This window comes from Salvia hispanica, chromosome 4, assembly GCF_023119035.1.
Source record: "Salvia hispanica cultivar TCC Black 2014 chromosome 4, UniMelb_Shisp_WGS_1.0, whole genome shotgun sequence".
Lineage (NCBI taxonomy): Eukaryota > Viridiplantae > Streptophyta > Magnoliopsida > Lamiales > Lamiaceae > Salvia > Salvia hispanica.
The window spans coordinates 14,492,106-14,515,276 of NC_062968.1; the positions used below are offsets into that span (position 1 = coordinate 14,492,106).

Sequence of the window (23,171 nt, forward strand, 5' to 3'; positions counted from 1 at the left end):
GTGTGGAAATGTTAATTAGTTTATTAGTAAACTAATTCTCATTTACCAACCGACATATTTGTTGGTGAGAAGCAGTTAATATACATGTATTTGTATAATACAGAAAGTTTAACCGCATGGTAGTTATTATGGATGAATCAACGTATCCATAGCGGTTAGTGCATGGCATGATAGAAATGAAGTGGCACCACTTTTCGTGAAGAGGCATGCAGCACCTATAAATACATGTGAGCTCTCATTCATTAAAACATAATCCAGAACGAGTTATATACTCAGAAAAGTCACAGTACATACGCACATATATATATACACTTATATACAAGTTTTTGATTCTTTATCCATTAAAAGAATCATAGAAGGCTTGAGGTCAAGGAGAGGAGAATCATCAAAGTGGATTCAACATCTTCTTCAGCACAAGAAAAGCATGGATGGAGGTTGGTAATCTATCTCCACTTTATAGTCTATATGTTGTGGTTGAATTAATTCAAATCTAGAATTAGATTTCATTATCGAAATCATTAAAGTTGAGATTTGGCTAACAAAGGCAAACAATCGACCGGCGTTTTACACATTCTGGTAATTTTTTTGACCGACAATATTTTAAAAAGGTCCGTTTTTTGAAAATTTATGGTCGTTCTATTCATTCTTGAGGTTGCTCTGTTCATTATTGCTATGCATTGTTCATTACGTGCTTAAGCTTGTTACACTATTGATGATGTGTTATTAATATGCATTGTTATGAGAAATTGGTTGTACGAACATTGATTTTTGTTTTGCTGCTGAGAAATTGGTTTATGTTCTTTAGTGTTCGGTATTTCTCATATACGGTTCTTCTCAAAACACATTAATTAGGTACAATATATTTCGGTATACACTAGCAGTTCAAAATGTTCTGACATTTTTCAATCTGAATTATTGTATTGAAAGGGTTTAATTTGTGCTAAGGCGGTTCAAATAAGAAAATAACAGGTTCCCTAGATCCAGCAAGTCCACTAGATCACTCGGTCTAGGAACTCGTGGGTCGCGAGGAATCCCGGTCATCGGACACACAAAGCACTTTTCCTTTCAAAAACCCTCAACCACTTTACTAAATCTAGTATATAGGAAGTAGGGATCGATCCCACGAGAAGGATGCGTAAGACTCATAATCAAGGATTTGGGTGTGTTTTTGGTGTTGGCTGCTACGCATTTTCTTGGGTTGAGGAAAATTAGAATTAACTTGACTTGGGAACCTAAAAAAACTCTTAACCTAACAGCTAGACCTAGGAAATAAATCTACGGTGGGGACCATGTCTAAAAAAAGCAAGGTACGACTGAAAAGTTGGCAGAATAACTAACTCTCGTACTAATTGACAGTGACATCGTCTTCTACAACCGAATTTGCATAAAACTTCTTAAGAAAACCAGCATGAGCAAAACAAAAACAGAGCTACTGACTTGAAATCAAATTTATGCATAATAAACGAAGAACTTAGCAGATCTGCATACCCTAGACGACAGATCCATGAACGGTAAAGCAGTAAAACATTATCAACATCAAAGTCGACTCCCAAAAGTGAAGTTCGACGGTGGAAACTAGCAAAAACAATTGAAATTAAAAGTAATTGTATCTTCGCCCTCATTAGGACGGTGTTGCCAAGCACGAAATCTTTCAGAAAGTACCCTCCCGATCACAATTACCCCAGAACCATCCCCAAGTGTGTGAAAAATGTATGAGCTAAGAAGAGTGGAAGACTATCTCCATTGCGCTGCATGCTCTTCTCTATTTATAGGCATTTTAGTGGGCCCAGCGAGGTATAGATAATGACTTTGTTGCCCTCAGCTGTAGACTTCCTTTATCACGCCAATTTCCTCGTAATTCCTGCTCATTTCGTTCCATTCTCCCGCTAGACCATCTCCTTCATAACTTCCTTGATCTAGCAATTTTCTTCACACACCTGGCTTAGGAAACGTGTTAGACCCAACAAATTATAACATTTTTTTCGCACATTACCGATGCATGAAATTAGCCTTATCATGTATGCTTGAGATTTTGTTGAAATTTTGTCATGTTAAATACATTATATGTTTGCTATTGATACATCATGTAATAGAAATTGCTCTGTTGAAAGAATTTGTTACATTACTGCACTATGTTGTTTTTAATTACTGCTTGTTATACTATGGTCTCAGTAATGAATTATTGATGTATAATATTACATTATGCACGTATATTTCGTAGTACATTATTGATGTATAATATTACATTATGCACGTATATTTCGTAGTACATTATTGATGTATAGTATTACATTATGCACGGATATCTTCTTATAATGTAATCTATCTTCCTTAGTACTGAAATGTTGTGTACATTATGTTCTATGATAGTATTACATTACTGATCAGCACTAATACATTATGATCTTTAAAAGTACGCAACTTTTAGAAATCCATTGTGCAGTAACATTATAGTCAGACACAGTATTACATTATTATATGGTAAATCTTACATTATCATCTAAACTCTTAGTTTACACCATGTAATATGTGTTTTACATTTTTTATGGAATGGACACTATTTGACACATTGTATGATACAAAAAATGTGATACATTATACTCATAAATATGTACATTATGTTAAAAATAATGTACGACACTAATTATTTGTTATATTATATGGTACATTATACTCATAAATATGTACATTATATGTATTCATTTTTACTGACAGTTGCATATTGAGGTACACATTATATACATTAACTAGGCAAAATTTTACATTATCTACTAGATATGCTCTACATTATTTTTTACTGATGCACTACTGTATTAGATACATTGTTTAAACAACTAGTTTTTATTAGTTCAGACTAGATTACAAGGCATTTATGTACTTTATTCACTGTTAAATTATGCATGCATTTATCACATTATTCGTCACTGCTTTGTTACATTATTCTGTTTTGTTGTAATTTAACATTCAAGATGGCTCGTTTTTTTATGGAATATGCGTCATGGCTGTACATTTATTTAACATTTGCAAGATTAGAATACGATGACGACTTTGATGAGGTCATTCCCCTTGCATATGCGCATCAGTTTCGACAAATGTTGGCTGCACATAAGAAGGCTAATAAAGTGCTAGCCGAAGATGTTGCAGCACCTAGTCGAAACAAGAAAGACAACAACATGTACTTCATGAGGTGTCCAACTGATCTGAAATAAATTTGTAGGATTTTGTCTAGATTTATAATGATGTAAAGCACTTTGGATGGTTTGAATTCAATTTCCTTTCAGCATTATTCTCTTCAATCTGTACATTATTCAATTTCCTTTCAATATTATTCTCTTCAATCTATACATTATTCACTGATCCAAATGTACATTATTAGATACTATTGGTATTTACTGAACCAAATCTTAAACACATTAAAAAATGAAATATAATTCATGTGATGGTGCTATAACCTAACCCCATGGGTTACTAAACCCAAGGGGAATGATTTAAACTCTCTGCCCTTTGTGATGGTTCCATTTGTGAGTTGGTACTACAACCTAGCCCATGGATTGCTAAACCTAAAGGGCATTAATTCAATTTCCTTTCAACATTATTCTCTTCAATCTGTACATTATTCACTGATCCGTGTACATTATTTATTATACCAAATCTTAAACGCATTAAAAAATTAAATTTAATTCATGTGGTGGTGCTATAACCTAGCCCCATAGGTTGCTAAACCCAAGTGGAATGATTCAAACTCCTGTGATGGTTCCGTTTGTGAGTGGGTACTACAACCTAGCCATATGGATTGCTAAACCCAAAACGCATGAATTCAATTTTCTTTCAACATTATTCTCTTCAATCTGTACATTATTCACTGATCCGTGCACATTATTAGATACTATTGGTACATTATTTACTATACCAAATCTTAAACGCATTACAAAATAAAATTTAATTCATGTGGTGGTGCTATAACCTAGCCCCATGGGTTGCTAAAATTATAATAATAATTATTATTATTATAATAATTATTATTAATCAAAATAATAATTTTAATAATAATAATAATAATAATAATAAAATCTTTCTTAAATTGTTCACCAGCAAACTTAATTATAAAAATTCAAAAACGAATTTTGATGATGGACGGCTAAATTAAACAAAATATGTAGTATATTTCAAAAATTAATATTTGCTACGATTTCAATTCAGCGATTTACGTGCTATTTAATTATAATATGCTATAAAAATTTAATTGTAGAAAGATGTAGTTTAGATTAAGATAATTAATTAAGGAAATCAAATCATGGGAGCCTTGAATTTAGGAACAATATATAACGTCAATAATGGAAGAAACTGACTTAATTTCTCATACCAAATCTGCCCTTTTTTGAATTAAAATAATAATTTTATTAATAATAGAAGCATGAATCTAGGCCATTAGATCACAAAAATCATGGGTTAAGATCGAAAAGAACAATAAAACAAAAGATAGAAAAAGGATATCAATACATCTCATTGTAGTAGTCCTTTGAATTTGTACGTGAATTGAGGAGTTAGATTATTACCTCCATTTCTTAAAATCAAAACGATTTCTATTTTTATATATTTTTTGGATCTGTTCCTTTTGAAAATTTTACTTTAGAAAGTGGATCAAAGTCCATTGATATTATTTTCACTCTTTTTTTTTTCTCTTCCTTTATCTATTTTTTTAACTCACTTTTTTTCCTCTCTTTAACTTTATCAATTTTTCTCTATTATTTTTACCAATTGTTTGTATTGTTTCAAAAATTTATCTTTCAAAGACAGAGTAGTAGAAATTGATCATAAACTACTACAAAATTTGATAGGTAAAAAGGACGTGCGCTTTTAACTAGTAGTACTACTTTCTTTGAACAAACTACTGTCCCATAAGAGTACGCATTTTTTGGTTGGACACGACTTTTAATGCATAATTGGTAAAATAATTAAAATATTATTAGTGGAGAATGAATACTCAATAGAGATAAATGAATTTCTAAAATTAGAAAAGTACATAAACTTGTAAGATGGGTTAAAAAAGAAAGAGTGCATATTCTAGTGGGATAAATAAAGTATTCCCTATGTCCACCATTAATTGTCCACTTTTGTCATTTACATCTGTCCCTCATTAATTGTTCACTTTCACTTTTTTGCCATAAACAGTAAGTTGACCCCACATTCAACTAACTCATTTCACTCACATTTTATTATAAAGAGTAAATGCCAAAATTGGTCCTGAACATATTCTCATTTTACGATTTTGGTCATAGATTTTATCTTTTGAATTTTTGCATCTCGAACATTTCAACTCAGACCACAATCGGTCCTACACTAACTGTTTTGTCAATTGCTAACAGTCAACGGAATTTAATCCCGATTTTGACCAACTTAAACATGTTAATTATGATTTTTAACTCACTAATTAAGTGAGTTAAGTAAGAGAGATAATATTGAGTTCACTCAGCCACAGTCCACGTACCAACACCCAAAAATGGCGGTTATCTCCACCTCTCTTGCCGACACCGTCACCAGCCAGCTCACTCAATTATCCGACCTCCGAAAATCCTTCCTCAAACTCGACGCCTCCAGCGCCAACTTCATTCAATCGTTTTTCCAGAATGTCGACTCGCACATCCGCCTCGCCTCCTCCGACAAAGCTTGTGGCGGCGTCGTCACGATGGCAGGATCCGGAAAGGTGAATTGCATTTTCGTTTTTTTCTCGATGCGGTTATTGCATATTTGGATAATATTCAATCAATTGCATTTTGTTATAGGTTTTTGGAGGAGAGTTACATTTTGCCGAGTTTTGAGTCTCTGTTACTAGCTATTTGTATGTGTTTCTGTATTTGTGAGTGTCTATGCGATTATCGTGGATTGAATTAACATGTTTAAGTTGGTCAAAATAGGGATTAATTCCGTTGACTGTTAGCAATTGACGGAACATTTAGTGTAGGACCGATTGTGATACGAGTTGAAATGTTCGGGATCCAAAAATTCAAAAGATAAAGTCTATGACCAAAATCGTAAAATGGGCATATGTTCAGGACTAATTTTGGCCTTTACTCTATTATAAAACTAATACTCCCCCCGTCCCAATAAATATGAAACGTTTGCTTTTCGGCACAGGATTTTATGTAGTGTTGTTTTGTGAGTTAAAGAAGAGAGAGTAAAGTAAGAGAGAGGGAAAAGTAGAGATAAAGTTATTTTTATTTTAAGAAACGTTTCATTTTTAATGGGACAATGCAATAAGGAAAACGTTTCATTTCTAGTGGGACAGAGGGAGTACATTAAAGTGGGACCCTTATTCCACTAACTTTTTCAATCCACTTTCCTTTACGTTTCTTAAAACCCGTGGCGGAACTAAAGTGGACAATTATTGAGGGACAGAGGGAGTATTATATTAGTGAACTAGATTTCTTAAAGTTTCTACTATAAATGCACTGTTTGACCTTTAGACTAAGTTTATCGGTGCTTTTTTACTCCTTACGAAGACTGAACGGTCTTCCAATTCATTTCACCATTCAACCAATGAGATTGTAACGACCCGCCCTTCTAGGTTATAATAAATGCGGCGATCGTTAACTAGGCGGACTTAAATGCATCAAAGATCGTAGGCTAGGGTTTCATTTAAAGGAATTTATCCAAAGTATTTAATGAACAAAATGATAAGAGTAACGGCTTAGCAATGAAGTTCAATAAGAAAGGGCTATCACAATTAATATTCAAAACGACAAGGTCGTTAAGATAATTCAAAAACATCATGTCTCAACAATCCAACAAAAATGAAGTAGTTTCAATCTCAAACGAACGATAGTATGTTTCATGTTTCAACGGAAGCAACCAAGAGAAGGGTGGAGCTATGTATGAAGACACAACTACACTCGGAGTTTCAAAGTGATCAAATTATTCAATTATTCTGCTCAACACCGCCAACCGCTCGTCACCGCTCAACCTGCACATAGGAAAAACACATGCAGGGCTGAGTACTATAAACATACTCAGTGGACTCATGCCGAAAACATTTTTATCAAACATAGTAATTATCATGCCATTTTTAAGTGTCCATCGGGGTTTTATCTTTAGAAATGCCCGAGGCACCAAAATATATCCTTTACCATAATCACGGTCGTGCGACCATTTTTCACATCGACGTTTACCATATCCTCATTCTACAGGACAAGGAATGCGGCCGCAATCCAGGTCACTAGACCGGCCAACCCGTACGCTGGCACTCGGTCTAACATTGGTGTACACTAACCCAAGTAGAGTTTGCGGCTCTACAAGGATCCGAATTCGATTAAATCAATAGTGGCATAGCCACAAGGGATAGGCACGACAAAACAAATCAAGGCATGATAATACAGATCTCATTATCATCAATAAAGATTTAGGACGATGTCCTTATTTTAAAAGAAAAGCCCACCTCGACGGCTTAGCTCGCAAGTATTCTCTTCTCCTTGCTATCACGCTGAGAGCGCGAATTATCACCTTTAGATTATGTGTATCACAAATCAGTCTCCATCATTGATTCAAAAATCATGCATGTTCCCAACGTTTCCCTTTTCCCATTAATTCGTTTTAATATCACTATTCAAAATCAAGGTATGATTATCGTATCACTTTTTATTCGCACAACAACTTCAGATTTATCATCAAAACGTGTCACGCATGAGTGTTTCACCACACACATCACACGCGCACACACAACACACATGCACGCACACCGAGACACGCACACACACATATGCATCCCATTCATCAATTGTTTTCCCCTTTTCACTCGATCTATATGCATGAGGGTTCAAGAACACCGATTAATCGGTTAGATGAGAAAAGATTGATATAAAAGTACCTTTTCTTGATAGAACGAACGGTAGAACAAAGTAATAGCCTTGATTCTTCAACAATTCTTGAATTTCAACTTCAATTCTTGGTAAAGAATGAAGAGGTCTTGAATAAAGTAGAAAACAAGTTGAAGAAGAAGTGGAGAAGTGGGGAGGCGTTTTTCTTCAAGAGAGAGGGGGCGTGTGATTTTATTTCTAGGGTTAGGTTTCTCTCTTATTTATAGAGTGCAAGATATAATATCTTTAATTAAATAAATTAAAGATTTGAGAAGATTTGGAGAGATTTGATAGTAGAAGTTGGCGTGTAATTTGAGAGAAATAAGGGGATTTTCGAATTCTAGGCTATTTAATTAGCCTATGTCTATGATTTTATTTGGATATTTTACGGAGTAGAATAAAATATCATGGAGCAGAATAAAATAATAAATCCTCCCAAATAATTATGGAGTAGGCGATTTTTGCCTAGGATTTAAATTCAAATCCTAATTTAAATAGGATATGACAAGATCCTCTTAGATATGGTAAGATATGCTAGAATAATTTATATTTATTCATGAAAGAGAATAAATAAGGGATCAAATAATATAATAAATAATTCCTTCTTCCCTAAATAAGGGGATTTTCGAAGATCTCCATATAACAAGGTGGGGTTCGAAAATTCCATAGAGGAATTAGAGAGTATTTGAACTTTGGATTTAATTTGGATGATTATCCCAAGCAAATAATTAAATCCAAGAAAAATAAGATTTCTTCTCCAATAATAATAAGGGTCGAAAATTCCAAATAAAAGTGTAGGATATTTATGAAAATCCTATTTAATCTCACTCATCCCTTGGGAAAAATAATTCGTCACAATAAATTTCACCCCGCATCAATTATTCATATGATCATTTCACAATAAATTTCACCCCTCATATTCTCAACACATTGACCTTTCAACGGCCACGTCATATATTCCACATCTTTGACTATTCAACAGTCACGTCATATATTCAACATATTTGACTATTCAATCAATCTCAACTCCAAATCGCAATTAGGTCACAAAGAAATCATGCAATTAAATCACTCATCAATTAATCCGCATACTCCATAGCATCAAAAGCATTTAATGCGAAAATTTTATAACCCGAAAATTAGGGTTCGAAAAAGCGAGGCATTACAGAGATTGTGCCAACCATTTGGCACAATCTCATTGGTTGATATATAGTATGTTTTTTAAAAATTATATATCTTTAATATATATTAAAAAATTATAAAATTATACCAAAATTCATAATTTTTCACCCCCTATAGATAGAGACCACATTTGCTATAGTTTTGCATAAAAAATTAGTATCATATTTTCTCCTCCTATAATCCTTCTTATTTGATATAATTTCATATTTTTTAGTTTCCTTTGTTGCTAACTATGGAGGATGATGAGTTTAATATATTCTCCGGTTCTCCATATTTCAATCCTTCCCAAAACTTCAATCCTTCCCACAATTTCAATCCTTCCCAAGAATATTTCCCTAGCTTTGATGATATTCTGAATTCTGATCAATTTCAAAGTTCATTTTAAAACCAACATTCAAGTCAAGACAAATCACTAACCAACACGAGTGCTTCAAACAATCCTTATGGTTGGAGTGAGCAAGAAGACATGGCATTAATGTTTGCTTAGTGTTTACTGAGCACAAATGCAATTGTTGGCACCAACCAAACTAGTGCCAATTTATGACACAATGTTCTTGATATGTATGAGCAAACAAGAAAAGAAAATCCAAGAATGAGCTAACAAAGAAGTTCGGAGTCATTGAGACAATGCTACAAACGATTCAACACAAATGTCTCAAAGTGGATTGGTGCATACAAACATGCGCATGATCGAGCTACGAGTGACCAGTCTAATGAGGACATTGAGAAAACCGCTCAACAACTATGTGGTAAGAGCAAGTGTACTCACCATAAGGTGTTTGAGGAGGAGATGAGACACAATCCCAAGTGGAAATTAAAATTGAATAGCACCGGTTCAACGCGTTTCCAGCTAGATGAAGATAGTCTTAAAGAAATTCGTGGGAGCTGGAAGAGGTAGAGGACTAGTGAGGAAGGAGGACCTCAAATCGACTCCATTTCTGAGAGTCGTTCTTCAACATTGCAACTACCTATTGGAAGAGATCAAGCTAAGGCTAAGGCTAAGGCTAAAAGAAAAGGCAAAGAAGGTGCAACACCATCATATACAATTCCTAAAGATTTCACTGCAGCACCGCGTGAAATGAGAGTCACACGGGAAAGAGAATGTGTTATTTTGGAACAGAACATCAAGGCAACTATCCTTACTCCGCTGATGGCTAGGAGGGACTTAACTCCAGAAGAAGAAGATCTGAAACGCGATCTAATAGCAGAACTGTTTGGGAAGCGGTCGTAGTTTATCTGTTTTTAATGTATGTTTCTTAGTATGTAACTTTCAACTTCTGTTGCTTAGTATGTCAGCTTCAATTTCCGTTGCTTAGTATGTCAGCTTTAATTTATGTTGCTTAGTGTGTAACCTTTAATTTTCGTTGTTTAGTATGTAACCTTTAATTGCGTTGCTTATGTAACTTCTAGTTTATGTGATAAGCCCTTTAATCAAAACATGAATAGATGAAATGTGCTCACAAGTGGTGAAAGAATCCAATGACATCCCATGTGATCAAGAAAATTAAAGAATGACTAAATGACACGTTATTTTCTATCAGAAGTGGTGGTGGAATCCAATGACATTCCTGTGATCACGAAAATTAAAATATGACTACATGACAAATCATTTTCCATCACAAGTGGTGGTGGAATCCAATGGCAACTCATGTGATCACGAAAATAAAAGTATGAATACATGACAAGTTATTTTCTATTCCAAGTGGTGATGGAATTCTATGACATCCTGATCACGAAAATCAAAGTGTGATTCCATGACAAGTCATTTTTTTTATCACAAAAATGGTGGTGGAATCCTATATTTTTTAGTAAAATAAGATAGACAGAGAAACAAATGATTAAAAATATTTTTAGTAAATCCTATAGTATTATGGAGTAATAAGCTTTTAAAAAGAAAAAGAGAAGTCATAATTTTAAGATCAAAATGAGCGTATCAAAAAATTTAAACTACCTGATTGTGAATGATGTAAGAGGTAGGTTGGTGGATTATTGGTCAATCAATACTAAACATTTTATAGTTATCAAATTACTCTTCGCAGTCTCGTGGAATTCCAAACATGTCCACAAACACCGACGGATCGCCGCCATCGACCTCATCGGCGGCGGCAACCACGACAAGAGACTGGATTTTCCCTTCATACTCATTCGTCCACTCCACGCATAACATCCGGAGAACCCCTAGAAGAAGGAGATTCTCTTCCTACCATCCACCGCCGTCGCAGCAATTCAACTCCACCGCCGCGGCGTCTTCCACCGAAGACGCCTCTAATTCCTTCACCACTATCTCTCCGAGCTATAGACCACAGAGTTCGGAGTTTCGCAATTACCAGAAGTCAACGAGGTTGGTGGCTGGTCGTCCAGACGACCCCGCGCCAGCGCCTGTCAGGTCGAACGACGCCGTTTCTCCGGAGACTCGATCAGCATATTTGGAGAAGACATTTTCGAATTTTTTTAGAGGCGGCTTGAGAATTCGACCGCGGCTTGCCTTTTCTGTTTCAGTGAGTTAGTCCTCTTCTCTACTCCGTGTGTACTTAGCAACGTACAACTCTGATACGCTGAGGTACTACTTTTTATGTCCTCTTATCTTCTGATGTTGATGTTTTGCAATGCAGATAGTGACAACGGTGTTGTCTTCATTGTTGAGCAAAAATTTTACATTGCACAAAGAGGTTACTCAGTTGCAGGTAGTTATGGCAGCTACAAGTTCGTTTAGGTCACGTTTCTCATTTGCATCAATTTGATTTTGTGCTGTGTTATATCATTTCATGGGGATCTTTCACATGAATTTAACAAAATTGAACAACGCAATGTATTAACATACCGAAACAATAGTCGTTTCTATAATTGGCTGTTTGCTATACTATGATGCTACTCAGCTACTGGTGCTTTTTGTAACTTATGCATGATTTATAATGATCCTGTAAATTTGTCTCTATTGATCTCATTTCTTAAACAAAGAATGCTGCTGTAGGTAATATGGAATTATTATTTTCTAATGTAGAGTTCCAATTAATGCATTTGATAGAAAACTTAAAGGCAGAAAAAAACAGTTCTGAATTATGATTTGTTCCATTACTTAGCTGTTAGTACAAGAAGAAGCTACCATTTAAACCAGTTTTATTTGACTATAAGAGTTTGAACTCTGGATGGAAAAAAGTCTATATGCTCCCATCGGTAAGAAACAATATGTTACAGTCCACCATTCTGGTGGAGTTAAACATGTGTTTTTGTGATTAGTTACTTAGATACACAAAATAAGATACACAAACAACAAACTGTACTTGCATTTTCCAACTGTCGTTTTTCATCCTTAATGGATACAGGCTAGTAGGTCCTTTCTGTTTTGAAATTACACGTTACTACTGCCCTTAGATGTCTCGTACCCCGACAAATTGGTTGGAGGGGAAGAGTCTTACTAACTGACTTGAGTTTTGTCAACAATATATATGCTAGTAGTTATCAGTAGTGCTTCTTTATAAAAAGTACTACTCCATTTGAATCGAATTATAAAGAAACTAAGTTCTACAATGAAGTGATTGCATTGCCGGTATATATTCTCTGTCAATTGCAAATCCTTGAGTATAGATGTTCGCATTTTCTGTTACCTTTATGTAATCTCACATATGCTCTCTACTGTACTATCTAATTTTTATTTCTTCACCATCATCTGTAGGGTCAAATTTCCAAGCTTAATGTTAGACTCAAACTATGCAATCTTTTGGACTCCACAGACATATACAACTCGACCCTGCACGATGTTTCTCTTGATCCAAGCAAGAGCCTGAAAATTGCAGCATTACTTGTTTCAATCATGTTACTAGTCCTCCCACTCTTCTTCTTGAAGTATGTTGATTATATTTCAAGCTCAAGAAGACAGATTGATAATAACTCAGAGGAAGTTTCCTTGAACAAGCAGCTAGCATACAGGGTTGATGTCTTTTTATCAGTTACCCCTTATGCTAAGCCTCTAGCATTGTTAGTTGCTACTTTGCTGTTAATATGTCTTGGTGGATTAGCACTGTTTGGTGTGACTGATGACAGTTTAGCTGATTCCCTTTGGTTATCATGGACATACATAGCAGACTCAGGAAATCATGCTAATTCTGAAGGCTTTGGTTCTAGACTAGTGTCTGTATCCATTAGTTTTGGTGGGATGCTTATATTTGCTATGATGCTTGGACTAGTTTCTGATGCGATTTCTGAGAAGTTCGACTCTCTGAGAAAGGGTAGAAGCGAAGTTGTTGAGCGGGATCATACTCTTATACTTGGGTGGAGTGATAAGTTGGTAAGCTCTCGTATTGTGTGCCCTAAACTGAAGAGGAAACCACTCACGTTCATGCTCCTGGTCATTCTTCTGTAGAATGTCTTCAATCATTTTAAAGCACAGTCGTTTCATTCAAACATGGTTCTAAATTTGTATTAAAACTGCTAAATTGATTTTTTTTTTTTTATCGAATTTCATTTCCAGTGATCACTTTCAAATCAACTTACCATGGTTAATGAGAGTTTGTGTGAAGAATTTTGGTTTTATTGATTGTAATGGACACATATTTTGTTTTCAGGGATCACTTTTAAATCAACTTGCCATAGCTAATGAGAGTTTGGGTGGAGGAACCGTGGTTGTGATGGCAGAGCACGACAAAGAAGAAATGGAGCTTGACATTGGTAAAATGGAGTTTGACTTTAGAGGAACATCTGTCATATGCAGAAGTGGAAGCCCTTTAATATTAGCTGACCTAAAAAAGGTATGCTCTTACAATATCTATATTTTAATGCGTATTGTTCCATGACAGTTCTCTATTTCAAACTTAATCTCAGATGCTAGAAATTTACTTATTTAATTTAAGTTGCTTTTGATTTATGACTACACATCTGACTATTTAATGTATATGATCCATGTATTTACTTGTAAATGTTGTGTTTGTTAGTGTGTATCTTATGGCTGGTCTAACATTATAATTTTAATGAGCAAACTAACTGGAAGATGTTCCACAGGTTTCTGTTTCTAAGGCTCGAGCAATAGTTGTCCTTGCTGAAGATGGAAATGCTGACCAGGTTAGTCAAATGGAGAATGAGTGCACCCCAACAATAAAACAATGTAATTTTATTTATTTAGTTTGTAATTTTGCTAACATTTGAGCTTTATGATCCATGTAGAGTGATGCTCGTGCGTTAAGGACAGTTCTAAGCCTTACAGGAGTTAAGGAAGGATTGCAGGCTCACATAGTGGTTGAATTAAGTGATCTGGATAATGAAGTTCTTGTTAAACTCGTTGGAGGGGACCTTGTTGAAACTGTTGTGGCACATGATGTAATTGGAAGGCTGATGATTCAATGTGCTCGGCAGCCAGGGCTCGCACAGGTCACCTTCTACATTACTTCTTGTTTGTATCATTAAACAGAAAAATTGCTGCTTTCAACATCATGTATTGATTGTTAAATGCGACTCCCTGGCACTTCTACATAGTTAATATTTAGCTCTACTTTTCCAATTTTATCTTATTACCTTCTGTAAACCGCAGTGCAGATATGGGAAGACATTCTCGGGTTTGAAAATTGTGAGTTCTATATTAAAAGATGGCCACAGCTGGATGGAATGCAATTTGAGGATGTTTTGATAAGCTTTAAGGAGGCCATTCCTTGTGGGGTGAAGGTAGCATCTAGTGGTGGAAAGATTATTCTGAATCCTGACGATTCTTATGTTCTGCAAGAAGGGGATGAGATTCTTGTTATTGCAGAGGATGATGACACATATTCTCCATCAGATCTGCCAATGGTATTTCTCTTTTCTTTTCTTTGCTAATATTTTAAGTGTATTTTTCTCGGTGGCTTCCTATGAACTATTCTGTCGTAAGAGAATCTAGCTGATAGTCAAATTTGTTGTTCTTTTACCTAACGATAATGTCATCATTTTTCAGAATTAAAGAGAAAGCCATCATTATTTAAGCTAATTATACACTCTAAACTCATAAATAATTAAGTGGCTCTTCGAAAACTTTATAATCGGATGTGAATTCTAACCTGGAATCCATGAGATTCTCTTAGCACTACTCTATTTGTATTTTCTGCATCTACTGAAAAGGTCCATTGATTAATGTAGCATTTCTCTTTCCTTCGATGTGGGCACTATGCTGCTTTCCTTTTCCTTCCTTCAGCATGGGTACCATCTGGTAGCATTTGCATTATAGTCTTCACATGCTCCATATTGTTACTGGTTCATGGGAGAATGAAAGTATGTCACGATAGCTAAAACTTGAATAATGACTGGACTCGTACAAGCATCTTATCTGATAAGCCACACCTCAGCTACATGCTTCAGGCCTATGGATATGCTTTTCTCAACTGTGTTACCAGTTCCATATTGCGCTATGGATATTAAAACCCACAATCATTGTATCAAATGATTATCGAAACCTTTCTGGAAGCAAAGAACTGCTAGGACTTCTGCTATCTAGTTAACTTCAGTAGTTCCAGTTAAATTCCTGCTTTGCCCAATAGATATAACAACAATATACTCTTTTCGAATCAGATTACTTCCAGGAATTCCTATATTCCTCAATTTCTTGTAATGAGAATGACAATCTGGGGAGCTTTTATTTCATAGTGGTATATCACATTAAAGCTGACCTAATAATGAAGAACGTAAAGTGGAATGGTAGGCTGGCAACTGTTGAAAGGCATGGTTTAGGACCAGTTCCTACCATGGAATTCAAGTCAGTGGGGCATACCATGGATCAAACTTACAGACACACAATTAATTTTATTATTCAGGTCAAAGATGCCAAATTCCTACTCGTTACCCCACTGGCAAGGAAGCCTCAGAAGATTCTACTTTGTGGATGGAGGAGAGACATTGATGATATGATTGTGGTAAGCCCTGTTTATAGAAGCTCCTAATTTCTTTTCTTCTTCAACTGAATGCTGCAGGTTCCGGGAGGAAATTTACCGGAGCATGAACTAATTCAAAAGTCTTTTGAGCGGATTCTTCTTTGCGGTTGGCGGAGAGATATGGAAGATATGATAACGGTAGAGAATGCCTTCAGAACTTCTCCAGAAAAGTTGAAATTTCTAGGGAGGCAACTGGCTATTTGCTGTTCTAATAAACTTCCCATCATGTGACTACAGTCCTTCAGTGAAAATATAATCAAATTTTAATCTCATCTATTGTTGTTAATACATCCATTTAAATTTACTAGATTAACACTTTCCGCTATCACAAAAAAACTCGTGTGGGTTTGTTTAAGGTACTGGATGCTTCTCTAGCACATGGGTCTGAGTTATGGATGTTCAATGAGGTTCCTGAGAATGAAAGGGAGAGAAAGCTTACAGATGGTGGCCTTGAGATTGACCGTTTGATGAACATCATACTTGTCCATCGCGAAGGAAATGCTGTCATACGGCGCCACCTAGAAAGTCTTCCATTGGAATCATTTGATTCAGTAAGCTGCATTTACCTTCGCGTACATCTTCAGAAATTATGTACTGACAATTGACATGTTATAATTACAATACCATTGCTTTCTTCAGCAACTGATCATTGTTCACTGCTGCAAACTATGTTTCTTCCTAAAGTTTGTAGTTATCATTGTTGTTTCTACCCTGCAGATATTGATTTTGGCTGATGAATCAGTAGAAGATTCTGCAATTCAGGCAGATTCCAGATCTCTTGCCACACTACTGCTAATACGTGACATTCAGGTAGCATATTGGATAGGGGATCTTCAATGTAGTTGTCATGTGACCTATGAAAATTACACCGACTCTTCATTTATTTTCCATGTTCCCTTGTTGATATTGTGTGAATTTTGATTGCGATTTCTTCATGATATATTTTGCAAATCACAGATTTGGCGCTTAGCAAACTGTCTTTTGCTACTATTTGTTGGATTACTTCTGAAGTCTGGTCACACTCGTAATGAACACGATTTCCAATGCACAATCCTCAAAAATATTTCTGTTGGTCTTAATACCCTCTTGAACTATGCTCAATATTTTGCCTTTGATAAGCAGCTAGGATTTAAGCTATGCAGCTGGTATTACAATATCTACTACAAAGGCCACTTTACCTTTGTCCTTAAACTCATTTACTCATATCTACTACTCCTATGACCTGCTTTTGGCTTTCTTTTGCTTTTTTTTAATGAAAAAAACTTGGTACCTCGTGGACCTTTTCTTTGGAAAAGGATAAAAAGAGACGCATGGATAACTAAAATTGATAAATCGAGCTACCACTGTAAGCGGTTGTGTTGTGCATATGAGCTCAATTTGTGTAGAGAAGATATATAGGATAATGATGAGATCAAAACATATATTTGTTTTCTTTTGGACCTACTTGAAAGCAAAAATGGCTTTTGAGATGAAACTAAACTAAATTTCTGATCTGGGTTTGCAGGCAAAGCGCCTTCCATACAGAGAAGCTATGGCATACCAGACCCATAGAGGTAGCTTCTCGCAAGGCTCATGGATTGGGGAAATGCAGCAGGCTTCGGATAAGTCGGTTATTATCAGCGAGATACTTGATCCGAGGACCAAGAACCTACTATCAATGTCAAAAATCAGTGATTATGTTCTGTCAAACGAGCTTGTCAGCATGGCACTGGCCATGGTTGCAGAAGATCGCCAGATAAATGATGTATTGGAAGAACTTTTTGCTGAAGAGGTAGGTTTCTGCTTGTGAAATCAATGTGGCGCATCCCATCCCGTTTCTCAGTGGAACTTATGTTTTATGTTCCTTTGCAAATAAAATAACAAGAAGCTTTCATTTCTTACAGGGCAATGAGTTGCACATAAGAGCAGCAAACTTATACATTGAGGAAGGTGAAGAATTGAGTTTCTATGAGATTTTATTACGCGCTCGTCAAAGAAGAGAGATTCTGATTGGATACCGCCTGGCTGACACCGAGAAAGCTGTGATCAATCCTCCTGCCAAAGACGAGAGAAAAGTATGGTCACTGAAGGATGTCTTTGTAGTGATAGCTGAGAAGGAATGAGCTACGCTGCTCTATGCGTCGGTATGTGCTCTCCTTTGTACAAGTAACGTGCCTCGAAGGCTTGAGCTCTGGTTGTTGCATCCGAGATATTGAAGTCCGTTGGTTCATAGAGTTGAGTTTGGCTTGAGCAAAAGTGGGCGATCGATCACCTTTTAGAGTGAAAATTCATTTTTGCGTACATCATCACGTATATAACATGCAACACTTGTACAGCATTCATGAGAGGATATAAGATTTGGTTGTAAGTTTTGTGAATTCATTGTCTCCTGCGTCCTGACAACAAAAATACAGTTTTTCGATTCCATCATATATCCACATTTTTACAATTTCATTTTCAGCCTATTGGATTGTCAAACAAGAGCACGAGATTGCATAATGACAACATTTGCACTGACATCAAAATATCAAATCTAACACAAAAACAAATCTTTGATTGGACAAGTATGCGCTCACATAGTAACATCTTTTTTAAATGAGACACTTATTAAGAGGTGGGTGGCAGAATATCGTCGCTGAATAAGCTCACTAACAAAGACGCCAAAGAGTGGGAAGTGAGCATTGCTTGCTTTCTGAGGTTTGCTATCATTGAATTGGGTAACAGGGGCCCCACAAGATTAGACCTTATCACAGAGCAACGGCAACTAATGAAGTCTCAACACCAAATTGAAGCAAAGCCAACAATATTCACAAACCAAATTTCTTGGTGAACGTAAAAATCTCTACTCTTCTAAATCCCCCAAACATAAAACTAGGTACTAAATAACCATGGCCCATATAGTCCCTGTTACTCCCTCAATCTCTACATTCTCTAGAAAAACATCAAATTTCACATATCCATTTCACAAATTCTATGCTTGCACCACTGCAGTTCCACAACAGAAAACAGCTGTGCAAAGAAGGTTTGCATCTACATTTGCTTCTATAATTTTGCACATGCAAACTTTATCAGTACATAAATCATCTAGTGCAAACTCTTAAGATGTTTGGTTCCAATTCAACCTTACTACTATGATTTTGTTGATGGTTGTAAATTTTTAAAACATTTTGCTTTCTAAGTTGAAATATGGAGTGCAGGGATGTTGCACTAGGCTTAGACGGATTGGTGTTGGGACTCAGTATTGTTGGTGGAAAACTGGAAATGCATGGGGTACCGCTAGTCGGCCGCCATGGCCACCACCAGTAGAGAAAAAGGTCCAAATGTGACTGGTTTGGCAGCAAAGGTTCTTGCAAGCAAGAAGAGGAAAGAAGCCATGAGAGACACTATTGCTTAGCTTACAGATAAAGGAAAGGTCATTCAGGATACACCTCAATAGGGCATGTTTACCAGAATTAGCTTGCCTACCTGATTCTGTTCATTGCCAGAAGCTCGCCTGATTGTAGATGAACATGGTAGCATAAGCAAATGAAATGCAAGGGGGAAGAATAACAGCACATAATGGCGCAACCTTCTCGTTGCCAATCTCTTTTACCTACATTAACAATTGCTGGTATTGATATATCACAAAGTTCTGACCTGCAACTTACTGTTCTTAAAATAAGTAAATGGGAGAGTCATATGCAGAGACATTTTGCAACATCATTCAAGACATGTACTTCACATAGGGAAATGGGATGAAGGAATCTTGTGTTAAGAGTGATAAAACAAATATAGTATATCTTGACCAAATATATCAGCCTTTCAGGCTTCCAAAAAATCTAGAAAGGGGCAAGGGGCCATCAGCCTCTTTATCTGCTTTGCTCGAGTGCTTTGATCTTGATCTTGAGCTTTTCCTTTTCTCCTTCTTCCTTCTCCTCGATCTTTTTGCTTCTCTCTCGTCATCGTCAGTGCTTGATGTTTCCGATGAACTTGAACTAGAATCTGACGATCTCCGTGAATGCTACAACCAAGCCAAGTGTTGAGTATTCAGTTTGTAAATAATGCACGTATATACCAAATGATGCAGTGATTTAATGATGCAGTTTGTAACTCGAATATTAATAATGCATGTATACCTAATGATGCAGTGATTTAAAACTCGAATATTCAAATTGTTCAGTATCTCATCAGGTGTAAATGAATATATGGGAGAGGAGAATCACCTATTACTGTAAACTTTCCAAAATACCCAGCAAATCTCACATACTCCATATGATATAACAGGGGCAGGGGTGAAGTTGGCGGGACAAAAGGAAATGTACAAAAAAAATTTGGGGGCTAAATAAATAAGAATACATTTATAACTCCCCTACAATGCCTAAGAAAGATCCATCCTTGCAAATAACCAAAGTTGTTTATGTTGATAGAAGGCTCCCGACATCAGCTATAGCCTATGGTGGCGTTCGGTTGCCATGACTAATAATCATGAGACTATCCATCTAGGATTACGTTGTGGGATTATTTTAGCTGGAGGGGGGAGGGTATGACTAATTATCATGAGACTATCCATCTAAGATTGAGTTGTAGGGTTCAATCTTATGAACCAAACATGATACATATTTAATCATGAGATTTAATCTTGGCAACCGAACACCCCCTATATGTACTATGAAAACACTAATTTCCAATAATTTTTCATGTTATAAACTATGAGATGGCATTTTGGAAAAACTTAGCAGCTAAAAGGTTTATGTACCTTCCGCTTCTTGCTGCTATGCTTTCTCGAATCTCTCTCCTTTTTATCTGCAAGAAGTCAACAACACTCAATAATCAATAATTTCATAAAGCTAGAGGACAAAATTATCCAATTTATTACCCTTTTTGTGGCTTCCTTTGCTGCTTGAGTAGTTACTCCCGCGAGCAAGTTTACGTGCCCGTTCAGCATCCAGCTGAGCTCTATACTCAATCATCATCCTGTCTTTATCTGCTTCCAATTCTCCTTTTTTCAACGCTTCTTCCTAATAATTGCAGCATTAGATCTAGGCACATACAAACGACAAATAAATAAAACTTGGTAGAAATGAAAGTTTAGTCTCAGCAAGAAATCAAGGAGAAGTGGTAGAGTTTTAAATTAAACAATACTATGTGGTAGAATGAATACTGCAACTAGCAGTAGAGTAGTCCCATCATGAAAGGCACATGATGGTAGGTACTTTGCTCTAAATCTTACCATCTTATAGATTGTTTATAGTCTGTCATATAAATGCTGTTATAAACATCTCATTTGCTATAAAGATAGTTACACATCATGGATTTTCAATAAAACATGGAGTAGTAATTAATTTGCTTTAACCTAAATTTTCAAGTTAGTCATAATTATTCATAACTTAGATCTTCGATTTCTCCCAATTCAATTAAATCAGCCACAATTAGTCCTGACTCCTGAGATAAGTTTATCCCTCCCATCAGCAATTATCCTATAATAATAGATCTCCCGCAGCCCCGCTCAATATAGCATCCAAAATAATTACCAAAACCACCTCTAATTTACTCTGGGGATTACAGCTAAAAGAAGTCATTTTGTCAAGATTACTACAAGTTTACAACTACTGCAATGACAACCAGCTGCAAAAACAGTTATCAATTTATTTTGATTGCTCTCAATCCTACTACTACTAAGGTTAGCATAAATCACATGTAATTCTTTTTATCACACCTCATGTTTGAAAGGCACATCACCTTGCACCTAAAAATTTCGAGCCTTTGCACCTTGGTGCAGTTAGCACCTTAAATTACTATGGTGACAAATCATACTATCCAATGATGATATATGCAACAGTCTATCACGGTCCCTTTCAATTAGACTATCCCATCCAATAAGTCCAAGGTCACCCCAAATAGCACATGTTTGCTATCACTCACCCAAAATTTTCCAGTAGTTACATTGTTTCTATTACTCATCCCACAATATTAATGCTTCAAGATGTTATTAGGGTTTAGCAATATGCCAAAGAGAATAGGAGGAACATCGGGTCAACAAACTAATATGAGAAGAACAGAGTATAACAAAAATATGTCAGGAGAATGCATAAAGATTGTAGAATAGACATGAAAAGAAAGCTTATAAGTGATCACCTTCTGTTTCTTTTTATACTCCTCCCATGTAACTGTATGCGAAGTTTTGAGACTTGCCAATCGAGCAGCATGCCACTCTGGTGAATGAAATGAACTATCAACCTGAAACTTTTCTCATCAGATATATTTCCAAGCTTCTCCATGATGCAATTCTAAGTAGTATGCATATCTGTTCTAAAAAACAGTAAGAATTAAGTGAAGCAGTTTTCTTTTACACAATTATATTAAACGGAAAGCATGTCCTTTATTGAATGAAAAAACTGAAGAACTATATCTCCACAGTAAATCACACTGGTAAACAAGGTTTGTAGACACCCAATTGAAGCCTACACGCTTTGAAGATTGTATCTAAGCAACCAATTTAAGCCTGCACGCTTTGAAGATTGTAACTGAACAACAAACAACTTGACCAGAAGCAATGAGGAAAACTCAAAATGAAGTAAAAATCTCAAATACAATCGAGCTCCAAATACCTAATTCGAGCTCCAAATACCTAATTCGAGAAAAACTAGTACCACTAATTTCTTAATTATAATACTGTTCATCAGTTCCAATCATTTCAACCTAATCAAAAGTTTCTGCTGAAACCGACAAATTCATAAGGGTTCCAATTCAGATTCCTTATATATACAAATCACCGACATATTTCAATTCGTTCATCAACAAAACAGAGGTAATAGATAGTGAAGCAGAAAGGAAGGGAAGGAGGTAACGAAAACGAACCAAGCCATCCTCAGCCTCTTCAGGCCCGGCTGAGGTCGAGCCAAGCCGGCCTCTCTGCATAGCTTTGTAGGCTTGATTTTTCCCCATTTTCTTTGAGCATCAATTTTTGTGTATTTTGCGATATTTATTCACTCTCTACAAAAGATTGACGGGAGAGGGAAACTAATTCAGATTTTGAATATTTATAGGAATTAAATTAAAGCTAGGAGTACAATTTATTGAAAAACATATTATTAATACATTTTATTTTAGACTAAAGTCCAAATTAGTCCTATGCATTTACAAGAATAAAATTTTAGTCCTATACATTAAATCGTTTAAGATTTTACCTTTTGGTCACAAATAATATATTTTGATTCGGTAAAAAACTTGATGGTCAAACATAATTTGACCAAATTTGTGACTTAATATTGAATTTAAATAGCTTGATTAATCT

The 23,171-nt window shown here is 35.8% G+C and overlaps 2 protein-coding genes across 6 annotated transcripts; one reads left to right on the top strand and one right to left on the bottom strand.

Annotated features, from left to right (window-relative positions):
* Window positions 1-11,043: 11,043 nt before the first annotated feature.
* LOC125219598 (ion channel CASTOR-like) lies at window positions 11,044-18,358 on the top strand. Of its 5 annotated transcripts, none has more exons than XM_048121618.1 (12): window positions 11,044-11,534; window positions 11,645-11,716; window positions 13,217-13,377; window positions 13,595-13,777; window positions 14,028-14,087; window positions 14,190-14,393; window positions 14,559-14,807; window positions 15,959-16,057; window positions 16,276-16,470; window positions 16,637-16,729; window positions 17,424-17,690; window positions 17,803-18,358. In XM_048121618.1, exons 1-12 carry the CDS (start codon window positions 11,090-11,092, stop codon window positions 18,019-18,021), a joined length of 2,247 nt encoding a protein of 748 aa, XP_047977575.1. In that variant the 5' UTR covers window positions 11,044-11,089; the 3' UTR covers window positions 18,022-18,358. The 5 variants fall into 5 exon arrangements, with proteins under 5 accessions (XP_047977575.1, XP_047977572.1, XP_047977571.1 ...); XM_048121615.1 differs by lacking the exon at window positions 15,959-16,057 and adding an exon at window positions 15,803-15,901 and having other exon boundaries at window positions 11,044-11,530; window positions 12,706-13,377; XM_048121614.1 differs by having other exon boundaries at window positions 11,044-11,530; window positions 12,706-13,377.
* A 1,198-nt stretch (window positions 18,359-19,556) lies between these two features.
* Window positions 19,557-22,880, bottom strand: LOC125219599 (protein FAM133-like). Its single transcript, XM_048121619.1, has 5 exons — window positions 22,736-22,880; window positions 22,013-22,114; window positions 20,754-20,895; window positions 20,634-20,680; window positions 19,557-19,898 (listed from the first exon to the last, which is right to left on the bottom strand). Exons 1-5 carry the CDS (start codon window positions 22,820-22,822, stop codon window positions 19,692-19,694), a joined length of 585 nt encoding a protein of 194 aa, XP_047977576.1. The 5' UTR covers window positions 22,823-22,880; the 3' UTR covers window positions 19,557-19,691.
* Between the last annotated feature and the right edge of the window lie 291 nt (window positions 22,881-23,171).